This window comes from Eschrichtius robustus, chromosome 6, assembly GCF_028021215.1.
Source record: "Eschrichtius robustus isolate mEscRob2 chromosome 6, mEscRob2.pri, whole genome shotgun sequence".
NCBI lineage: Eukaryota > Metazoa > Chordata > Mammalia > Artiodactyla > Eschrichtiidae > Eschrichtius > Eschrichtius robustus.
In genome coordinates, this window is record NC_090829.1 from 77,944,668 (window position 1) to 77,956,732 (window position 12,065).

The 12,065-nt window shown below is 36.2% G+C and overlaps 1 protein-coding gene across 2 annotated transcripts in view; it reads right to left on the reverse strand.

Moving 5' to 3' along the window:
- Window positions 1-12,065, reverse strand: part of SEC22A (SEC22 homolog A, vesicle trafficking protein) — a 65,883-nt gene that overhangs the window by 18,258 nt on the left and 35,560 nt on the right. For both annotated transcript variants that reach the window (XM_068545497.1, XM_068545496.1), the window contains exon 5: window positions 8,998-9,113. In XM_068545497.1, the coding sequence (XP_068401598.1) occupies window positions 8,998-9,113 (116 nt within the window). The remainder of the gene's footprint in view (window positions 1-8,997; window positions 9,114-12,065) is intronic.

Below are 12,065 nucleotides of genomic sequence, written 5' to 3' on the forward strand. Positions count from 1 at the left end.
AAGACCCAAAAACAGCCAAAAATAAATAACTAAATAAGTAAATTAAAGGACAGGTGGAGGAAGAAAGTTTACCAAATAAACTGAGGAACAAGAAGAGACAGGAAAAAAATACAACAGGAGAAAATTGTTTCACAGAACTGAAGGAATGAGATAATGTCAAGAAGAAAAATGTAACACATCAAACTATTAATAGTGATCTGTTTCATTTGCTTCTAAACTTTCTAAAATAAACATTATTTTTGAATTTAAACAATGAGTTATTTTCAAAAGGAAGAACTGAACAGTGTGTGAGATGAGACAGAGAGGACACATCAAACAAGGCCTCAAGAGTGGCTGCAATATTTGGCAACCAGAAGGACACTGGTGAACTTAATGGTCGATGTTTGAAAGAATTATGAGGGTGGAAAGAGATCACAGTAAACTAAGAGAACAGAGGTAAGGGAACGGGGGCAACAGGCATAGCCTATGCTTTCAAAATATTAGAAGGGAACATACATCAAGAGGTTTTTTTAGGGTTTTTTGTTCGTTTTTTAAAGATCAGCAGGCTATAACATATTTATGAGCTGAGAGAACAGAGCCAGTGGAGAGGAAGCAGATGAAAAACAGATGAATAGCTAGAGGTTGGGGAAACATGGGGCAGAAGTTTAGAGAATGGACAGAAGTGGGAGTTGGGTGGGCGCAGGGTGGACACGAGAAGGGATAAAGGTGGGGCGGGGAAGGAAGGGCTGAGGTAAGGAGTTCAAATTTTTAAATCACATTCACCTTCAGAGGATGCTAGATTACCAATATTGCTTGAAAAATAACAAATAAAGGGAAAGAATTTTTTTTAAGGTGAGGATAAAGAGGTAAGCAGAAGTTTCATATAATAGCCATACAATGTATTAGAATGATACTATTTAAATGTTTGTAATAATTGGGAAAAATTCACTTTTTAATCTTAGGTGAAAAAAAGGACACAAAGTTACATAATGGATATGATATGTATATATACGGTATATATTAATAAAATAAGAAAATTTGGGATTTTTCTTTTCTTCTTTATACATTTTCCCCCAATTCTTTAACAATGAGCATAGAACTCAGGAAAAATACATTTATTTTTTTAGAAGAAAGCAAGCAATGCATCTTAGCATAGATATTACGCTACTAAATAAATCCAAACTTCCAGTGAGCTTTAATAGGTATGTAATTTCTTTAAAAGGTAGTAACAAATCTACTGGAAATAAAGAACTCAAGGAATAAAAGCAAGTTGATTACTTTTAGTTGTAGTATCCATTACAAACAATTTTAGAATCAGAGAGTCTTAGAACCTTAGTACTGAAGTGGTCCTTGAGCCTATGTAGTCTAAAACTTTCCTCTTGCAGAAAAGAAAAATGAGATCCAAGAAGATAAAATAACCAATCTAAGGTCACAAAGTTAGTTAACTGGCAGATGGGACCCAGGTATTCTGACTTACAGGTCAGCCTGTCTACTGCTGTATCAGAATACTCAAATTTTCTCCTAATGTACCACCTGCGAATTACTTCTAGGTTGGCATCAGCTTAAATAAGATCATTGCTTCAAGCCTGATCCTTAAAGGAACACAGGAAAAATAAACCCAATGTGATAAAAGCTTATACATTTGTGAGGTGTCAATTCCCAATAAACTTATTAACATCTCTAAACTCAGAACAAAGTATGGAAATGAGTGAAAATAATCGAATTTACACATTACTGTGAACACCAAATCAAATTTACCAACATAATAAAAAAAAACTGTATTCATCCTAAACCTCCTCAGTCTGAACTCAGATACCAAAGAAAAACTTCAGCACTACACATTTTAATAAATCCCTCCTTATCACCCTAAGAGGCAGTTATTTATCTAGAAGAAACAAACTTGTGCTGAATCTTCAAACAACATTATACAGGAATGTTGGTTCATGTGGGTTCTGAAATTTAAATGTGCCTCAGGCACCAAGCTACATACTAGAAGATAAACGTGGCAATCGTTTTTAGCATTTGAGAAGAGTATTTAGAATTCACAGCCTTAAGAAAGCAAACTTTAAATTAATATCGATATAATGCTCACACTCAGGAAATACACTACACATTTTCAGCTAGATCTAAAAATATGATCCCCAAATAAATCCTTTGCTCTTAAATCAAGTATTAAAGAAATGCTGAGGCCACTTAATTTAGGTACTGTCTTTCCACCTCCTCTATCACCACCATGATCTATCTGAGTTAACACCAATACAGGTAACTTCAGAACAGATAAAAGTTTAAGCCCCACGTCCTGGATTTTGCATTCAAGTCTACACAGCAGACTACCTCAAAAAGATCTACTTCACTGACCAAAAATTATCTATAGCGACTCTAGAGATTATTCCTAACACAAAGTACAATGATGAACCAGAGAGAAGGCTAAGAGTATGTCTTAAGTTCAATGGCTTTAGTGAGAATAAAAAGGACCTTTTAACCAGTACAAGTCATGAACAATGATAAAATAGGTGCTAATGTGGGAAAATTAAAAGGGAGAGAACTCAGGTCCCTAATTTTGTGTATATCTTCTTTCAGGTTAATTCAAGCTATAAAGGATGTACTCGCTGAAATTAATCTAGTTTGCACCCTTAATCCTATCCTGCTAAGAGGTCTAAGTTTATCACAGTGCCCTCTGCATTCTGACGTTCATCTCCATTTGTTTGCCTATGGTCCATTCCATCTTTTAGGACATGGAATCCAACACTACATAGTACTTCCTCATTATTCTCATAACAAGACAAAGAAACATATCTCCAAGCACCAGTCACTTACCAGAACATTCTCTCTATGCAGATGTAAAATCCCCGATAACTGGAACAATGGGATCTCTACTTTTGGTCCAGTGAATTTCCAAAAGCAGTATTTCTCATTTAGGTGAGAGGATCAGAATTTGCTGGAAAATACCTTAAAACTACCTATGAGTGACAAAGTACCTGTGGACTACATTCCCCCAACTTTGCACTCTCGTTTCCTCACTGCTCTCTTAAAGCATCACTGTTTTAGGAACCTCAACTGTTGATGAGTTGATGAGTGTATGTGGGTTATGGCAGAACAAAGATTTAAAACAATGCTAAGAGAACAACATAACCAGGTGCCCCTAGTTCCCAGATAGCTAAAAATCCCATATGGACCAATTTACAGTTCCCTGGGTCAAGTGAGAAAGCAGTGCCGTTGGGGTGAATTTAGTCTAGGACGACAGTGAAAAAGAAAGAATTCTGTATCAACCATCAGAAAGACACATCTTCAAAGATACAACAAGCATCCAGAGAGTGCCCAAATTATAAATGATCTACTAATGAAAAAGACCACTCTAACCTTTTCCCCATTCATAATGTACCCCATGCTGCTTTCACACCCTACCACCACAGTTTTAAGGAACTATTTAAAACAAACAAACAAACAAACAAACAAAACCTTGAAGCTTCTAGAGAAATTGTAGATTCTAAGACAGAGGCAAGAAGCATATATGTGTGTGTGTGTGTGTGTGTGTGTGTGTGTGTGTGTGTGAATAGACTGCTATCTTTAGAGCAGTTTTAGGTTTACAGAAAATTAAGCAGATGGTACAGAGTTCCCATATAACCATTCTTTCCCCTACCCAGTTTCCTCTATCATTAACATCTTGCATTAATGTAGTACAACTGATGAGCCAATAGTGACATACTATTATTAATTAAAGTCCATGGTTTACATTAGGGCCCACTCTGTGTTGTATGTTCTATCGCTTTTGACAAATGTATAATGACATAACCACTATTACAGTAACATACAGAACAGATTCACTGCCCTAAAAATCTCATGCTCCTACTATTTATCCCTTCCTCGCTCCCTCCAAATCTTTTCATTTACTGTCTTTAGAGTTTTGCCTTTTTCAAAATGTCATACGGTTGGAATCATATAGTATATAGTTTTTTCAAACTGGCTTCTTTCATTAAGCAATATGAACTTAAGGTTTAGCCATGTCTTTTTCTGGCTTGATAGCTCACTTTTCATATATTACTGAATAATATTCCCTTGTATGGATTGCTGAAGTTTGTTTATCCATTCACTTTTTTTTTTAATGATGGATTTATTTGGGTGTATTCGCCTCTTTTTTTTTTTTGGCCACGCCACACGGCGTGTGGGACCTTAGTTCCCTGACCAGGGATTGAACCCACGCCCCCTACATTGGAAGCACGGAGTCTTAACCACTGGACCATCAGGGAAGTCCCTATCCATTCACCTGTTGAAGGGCATCTTAATTGCGTCCAGCTTTTTGAAATTACAAATAAAGCTGATACAAACATTCATGCGCAAGTTTTTGTGTGGATGTAAGTTTTCTACTCATTTGGGTATATAATACCTAGAAGCATGACTGCTAGATCATATGATAAGTCTATGTTCAGCTTTGTGTGAAACAGCCAAACTGTCTTCCAAAGTGACTGTACGATTTTGATTTCCCATCAGCAATGAATGAGAGTTCCTATTGTTCCATTTCCTCATCGGCATTTGGTATTATCAGTTTTTTGGATTTTGCCATTCTAATAGATGTTCAGTGGTATGTTACTGCTGTTTCAATGTTCATTTTCTTAATGACATATGATGTTGAGCATCTTTGTATATGCTTATTTGCCTCTTGTATATCTACTTTGTTAAGGTGTCTGTTCAGTTCTTTAGCCCATTTTTTTTTTTTAATTATTAGCACCTTTAATTATTATTTATTTATTTATTTATTTGGCTGTGTTGGGTCTTTGTTTCTGTGCGAGGGCTTCGCCTAGCCACGGCAAGCGGGGGCCACTCTTCATCGTGGTGCACGGGCCTCTCACCATCGTGGCCTCTCTTGTTGCGGAGCACAGGCTCCACACGCGCAGGCTCAGTAGTTGTGGCTCACGGGCCCAGTTGCTCCGCGGCATGTGGGATCTTCCCAGACCAGGGCTCGAACCCGTGTCCCCTGCATTAGCAGGCAGATTCTCAACCACTGCACCACCAGGGAAGCCCTAGCCCATTTTTTAATTGGGTTGTTTGCTTTCTTCAGTTTTAGAATTCTTTGTATATTTTAGATACAAGCCCTTGTCAGATGTGTTTTGCAAATATTTTAATATTTTCTTCTAGCTTATGGCTTATCTTTTTCATTCCCTTAAAAATGTCCTTTGCAGTTTTAAAATTGAGTCCAACTTACCAATTTTTTCTCTCATGGATCATGCTTTTGGTATTGATCTAAAAATTCATCACCACACCCATGGTCCCCTAGGTTTTCTCCTGTTACCTTTTATAAGTTTTATAGTTTTGTGTTTTACATTTAGGTCTGTGATCCATTTTGAGTTAACTTTTTTGTAAAAGGTGTAAGATCTGTGTCTAGCTTTTTTTTTTTTTTTTTTTTTTGCACGTGAATGTGCAGCTGTCCAGTACCATTCATTGAAAAGAAAATTTTCTCCACTGAATTGCTTTTGTTGCTTTGTCAAAGATCAGTTGATTATATTTGTGTGGGTCTATTTCTAGGCTCTCTATTCTGTTCCATTGGCTAAATTATTTGTCTATTCTTTTGTCAGTGGCACACTGTCTTAATTATAGCTTAACAGTAAGTCTTGAGATTGGATAGCATCAGTCCTCTGACTTTGTTTTCTTCAGTATTGTGTTGGTTATTCTGGGTCTTTTGCCTTTCCATATAAACTTTAAAATCACTTTGTCAATATCCACAAAATAACTTGCTGGGATTTTGATTGGGATTGTGTTGAATCTACAGATCAAGTTGAGAAGAACCAACATCCTAACAATTTTGAGTCTTCCTATCCATGAACATGGTAGACCTTCTTTTATTTCTTTTATCAGAGTTTTATGGTTTCCCCATATAGATCTATGTATTTTGCTAGATTTATTCTTAAGTGTTTCATTTTGGGGGGGGGTGCCAATATAAATGGAATTGTAATTTTAATTTCAAATTTCAATTGTTCCCTGCTGATATATAAGAAAGCAATTGACATTTATGCATTAACTTTGGATCCTGTGGCCTTGCTACAATCACTTATTAGTTCTAGGAGTTTGTTGATTCTTTGGGATTTTCTATATAAATAATCATACCATCTATGAATAAAGGCAGCTGTATTTCCTCCTTCCCAAACTGTATACTTTTTCTTTTCTTTGTCTTATTGCATTAACTAGGTCTTCCAATGTTGAATAGGAGTGGTGATAGGGGACATCCTTGTCTTGTTCCCAATCTTAGGAAGAAAACATCTAGTTTCTCATCAATTATGATGTTAGCTGTAGGGTTTCTGTAGATATTCCTTATCAAGTTGAGGAAGTTCCCCTTTATTCCTAGTTTGCTGTGAGTTTTATCATGATTTTGTCAAATGCTTTTTCTGACAAAAAAGCATGATACGACCACATGATTTTTCTTCTTTAGCTTGTTGATGTGATAGATTGTATTAACTGATTTTCAGATGTTGAATCAGCCTTGCAAAACTGGAATAAAACCCACTTGGTTGTAGTGTATAATACTTTTTATACATTGTTGGATTCAATGTGCTAATATTTTGTTGAGGGTTTTTGCATATATGTTCATGAGAGATACTGGTTTGTAACGTTGCCTTTTTAAAATATAAGTAGGCTGAGAAATCTCAGAGGTATCAGTCAGTTACACATAGGTGGTAGTTTAATCAGATTACTATTCTTCTGAAAATCTCAACGGTGATGAGGCAAAGACATTACTGATCAGAGGGAGAACAGGAAACACTTAGGAATCAAGGCAGGCATTAGTTGGGGACAGCAGCTCAAAAGCCATGAAAAGCTGTAGTTTATACTACTTGCTTAGTTTTTTTAAAAATTTATTTTACTTAAGTATAGTTGATTTACAATGTTGCATTAATTTCTGCTGTACAGCTAAATGATTCAGATATACATATACATACATTTTAAAAATATCCTTTTCCATTATGGTTTATCACAGGATATTGAATATAGTTCCCTGTGCTATACAGTAGGACCTTGTTGTTCATCCATTCTATACTACTTGCTTAGTTCTGAAGTTGTGAATCAAGAGGAAAGAAATAGTCCAGGAAGAGAAGGGATAGGATATGAGTGCCTGAAAAAATTGTGAGATATGACGGCCTTGCCTGAATTTTAACTTAAAAATCATGTGGCCTAAACCCCAGGTTCTGCAACTTATGTACTGTCTTCTAAGTCAGGGATGGTAAGGCTCTCCTTTCCTCTACCCAGGCCTGCTCCCTCCCCTTATTAGTTTCCCAATTTCAAACAACCAGAGAATTATTTTAACAATAAAATTTTAACCTCACAGAACCACCTTCATAATTTTTGACAACTCTAAATACTAATTATACCATTATTTATTAAGATATGTCATAAAGGTGACTTTTATTAAAATTACTTTCTTTTACAAGAAAATTTTTATATCTCTACCATTAATAGAAACTAGTATCCCTTAACAAACACAGACACTATACATTAATATACATTAAATACATAACTCTTAAAATTAAAAATGTTTATCTCTCTACCACCTAAAGTCATCTACTGTGTAACCAGGTGTAAATGTGTCCTATACTTAGAGAAATACTCATCAAATCCACCTTTCTCCTTCATTTTATAAGCAATGAAACTGAGGACCAGAAAGTAAGGTGAGCTACTCAAGGTCACCGAGCTAATCAGTAGCTCAGCTGGAGCCAACCCCCTCTCTCGCTCTCTTCCACAAACAAAAATCAACTCTTCACACTCCTATGCTACTGTCCTTTCCACTACATCAAGTTAAAAAAAAAAAAGGCAAGAGAGGATCTTATTTATTAGTATTTTCAGTCAGCAGTCTCCAAATTGCCTGTTTCTTTTTGGCAGGTTGTTTAACTAGCTCGAAATCGAAATCCTGCTGGAATAAAGCTAACTGGCTAAGAAACAGGGGCAGGAATGACAAGAGACAGTAGCCAGCTGTCCTGTGCCTGAAAGGGAAGAGGGGCTTTACCTGCAGGCCCAGGATGTTCAGGAGAGGAATTAGGAAGTCATGAGAAGACCCCCAACCCCCTGGAGGCAAAGCTCAGCTGCCTGGAACCTGTGATGTCCTCTGCTATTGGCTTCATATGGCTGAGGATGTTCAGAGGGTACTCAAAATGGCACTCTCTTGAGTATTCCCCCAAACTAACAGCTATTTAAAAACAGAATAGAAGGTGTCTTGATTGGGTTTTTACAAATGATATTCTTGGCTTAATACTGGCCAAAAAAAGAGAACTAATTCACAACGTGGAAGTGTCAAAAAAATCTTCAGAGAAAGTGAGTAGAAACAGGGAAAGGAAGGCTGAGATGTGCTTAACTTTAAGAAAAGTTTCAAAAGTTTACAAAAAGAATAAGAGAAAAAGTATACTCTGATAGCTTTAGTATCTGGACGAAACTCCTCTGGAAAACAAAACAGTCGGCAATATCTGAAGAAATTAGTGATTTCACAGGCAGCCACCAGTAAAAAAGGAAAAGGAGCAGATAACTAGGTAGGAATGCCCAGCGGTAGGACAAAAACCTGCCCATGAATGCCCTCTTCTTTCTTCTACTCCTCTCTGTCCACTCAGATCCTTCTAGGTCCTGCTCACCCCTCCCAGAGTTTCCCTCACCACAGAGCTTCCTTCGCCTATCCTGACTCACACTGACCACTCCTCTTCCAAACTTTCTGTACTTGACATTTGTTTGTGGACTTCTTTGCCTCCCCAATTCAATCTGGGTCTGAGACTGCAGCGCCCTCGTCACACGTATTTTGGGGTCCCCAGAATAACTCTAAACAGTACCTCCTGGGAGAGTAGATAATAAATAAATATGTGTTAATTAGGTCAAAGAAGTCAACTAGAAATCAGTGTTTTTAGAGGAAGGGGAAACTAGAGTAGGTATAAAGAATACAAAACCTGAGCATGCATTTTAAGTTGTACTAATACCCAAATCAATTTAAATCAATTGTGTAACAAGTAGAATCAAAAGGCATAGTCACCTGAAATTGCAAAAATAGCACAGTACCTGCAGGAGACTTTCTATGGCATGAAAGCCTCGAATTAAATTCAGAGCTGCGCATAAAAGACTAAGGATAAATGCCACAATCCCTGACAGAGTTGCTGGTTCCAGTCGCTGGTGAGCTGGAAAATAAAAGAAGTGATTAGGAATAAACATCAATATCTCACGTCAATACCTACATGTATGTAAAATGAAATTCACTGCTCAATTTAAAGGGGTCAAATACTGATGAATCTTCATAAAATTATTTAATAATGCACCTTAGAAATTAAATATTTTTTAAAATGCAAAATGTCTGACACGACAGCTTCCTTCCCCTGAACTCGAATTAACTTCTTTTTCTCTACACTTTTAACAAAGACACCTAATTTGCATTTGGGGTATATAGTGCTAAGGCTAAGGGGTCCTCATATCTGGCAGTAAATCATATAGGAAAAACCCTTATGCCTAAATATGTCTACCATTTACAAGTAGCTGCAAATATTTGCAAAGGTGACTCTGCTCAGAAATTCACTGCATAATTCCTACTTTTTCTGAAAATGCTTAGAAAACATTTTTAAGGACAAACATAGCTTGCTTTTAAGCAAAGCTCTTCCTTATTTGGGGTCCAGGTCTATAAATACCACAGGATATATGTGAAAGCTCATCTATATAATCACCGATCTTAACTCTACAGTACAATGGATTCTTATAGTTATGAGGTTCCTGGTCTCTGAAGACCACTTGAAAGTAAAAAAAGCTAAAACAACAGTTGAAGAAGTTGCAGCATAAGATATTTAGATATACAATAGCTTCCCTTCATCATCTTGTGGTTAACAGAATTAACTATAGAGTCTAAATGAAAACACAAAACTACATAATCATCTAGACCTCAAAAGGGAGAGAGAGAGAAAGAGAGGACAACAGAACTACATTTAGATCATTTTATTTAAATCACTGAAGTGTAAAAGCCCTAACAATGAAGTTAATGAGGTGGAACATTAATATAAGGAAGGGCTTAAATCTCTGCAACTTATATTCAGCCATTACAGCAGAAAAACTTCCCTAAACAACTCATAAAAACACGAAAACCCTATGTCGCAAAAAAGTATTTATTCCTCAGGTTCAGCAGAAAATCCGCTGAATACAGGATAAATTTTCCTAAATTTCTTCTGTGCCCAAGCTGACTGCTTGGTCTCCCAATCAATTTCCTTGAGATTTTAATATGAAAACAAAAAACTAAATGCCTTTGTAAAGTATTGACACCAAATTTTCTATCACTACAGAAAAAAATCTCACAGTTTAAAAATCTATCCAACTGGTCTACCAATTAGTCATGTTTTACATCCCTCCCTCCATGCTTCCCCACTCCCTCTGAGTAGTAAGGGGGAACTGGGCTCTAAGTAAAGAAGAGATCCTTAACAAGGGCCTCAAGCATAAAGCCACCTGATAACTAAATAGATTATAGAAATAATATTTCTAAAGTATACAAAACAAGTTTACCTTACAAAAAAACCAAACAATATTCTGTATTGTAATTAAGAACCATAGCCTTTTGTGGTCAAGTAAGGAATGGCCATTCTTGAACGGAAAAATATTACCATTTTAATGTGTTGATCAATACCTGTTTAAGAAATAAATAATACGTCTATACAAATTAAATATTTACTCAGTTGCTAACACTTGCCTCTTGCCCTTGGAGCACTCTTTTTATGATAGTATACCATTTATAAATTAATTATTTCAAATGACCAGAAATATTTTTGAAGACATGAAAGCAAATGACAAGCCTCCTTTAACAAGGACAAGGCACACATTATGCTGAAGGATAGGCTGGAGAAGTGCCCAATCACTGTGAGAAAGGAAATTCTCAAGTGGAGATTCCCCCACTCCCACCCTACCCCCTTCCTAAGACCTGTGGGAATGCTAAGAAAAAACTCCATCTGCACAGAATGTGAGGGTGACACTTTCTCATTTTAACAAATTGAATGAGATATTTAATCACATTTTAATGTATTATGTTATATGATATTCTTTATTTCATAAAACAGATTTTATATCAATTGTTATCCACAAATGCTTACTTCACACCTCAATCTGGCACCATGATAGGTACTATTAGGTACAGAGCAGATGTGGAACAGTAAGAAATGAAGAAATAAGAGGAGATGTAGAAAAAAATAATTTTGTTGAATTCAAAACAGTGTCACCTGGTCAGTTTTTGTTTTGTTTTGCTATTATTGTCTTCAGCTACAATGCTTTTTCTTTAATTAGTCTCCTTGAGCCCAATAATTGCACTTTCATGACAAAATTAAAATTTTTATGTACCAACGATTAATGGAGAGTTTACAAAAATTCCTAAAGAAATAAGAGTAAATCCTTTGGAACAAAAGGGCTATTGGTTATAGTGAATTAATATATTTATTAAGCAAATACTTTTTGTCGTGATTCTGTGTAAGATGCTGTGTTTTAGAGGATAAAAGAAATGAATTACACAATCTGCCCTCAAGGCACTTCTAGTCATTTAAAGGGAAATGGACTGATAAGCACATGAAAATAATAAGTATTCTAAACTAAAAGAGTTAAAGAATTCTGAAAAGGAAAGATAACTAGGGGAAAGGTGGTGACACAAAAGTGGTAAGAGAACCAAGGGAGATCTTTAAAGATGGTTAAAATTTAGACAGGTACAAATGCGAAGAACTGCATTCCATGCAGAGAAAAGAATATGAGGAGCCTGGAGATGGAAATGGAAGAAGCAAATAATAACAGCATCAACAAAAACTATTACCGCTACTCTTTCTACTAATCCTTCTAATAGTGGCTGCTTTCAATGTGCCAGGCACCAAGTGCTTTATATACATAATCTCATTTTATCCTTCCAAGAACCCAATGCAGTAGGCAGTATAGTTATCCCAGTTTTTTCAGACAGGAAACTAAGGTTTAGGGAGATTGAGAAATTTGCCCAAATTGGGTAAAGGAACTGGGATTTAAATCTAGGTAGCCTGACTCTAGAACTCACGCTCTTAACCACTTTGCTATTGGGCATTGCTACTGGTTTTGTTTTGCTCAAAAAGATGTTTATAAGAGTAGGAAGA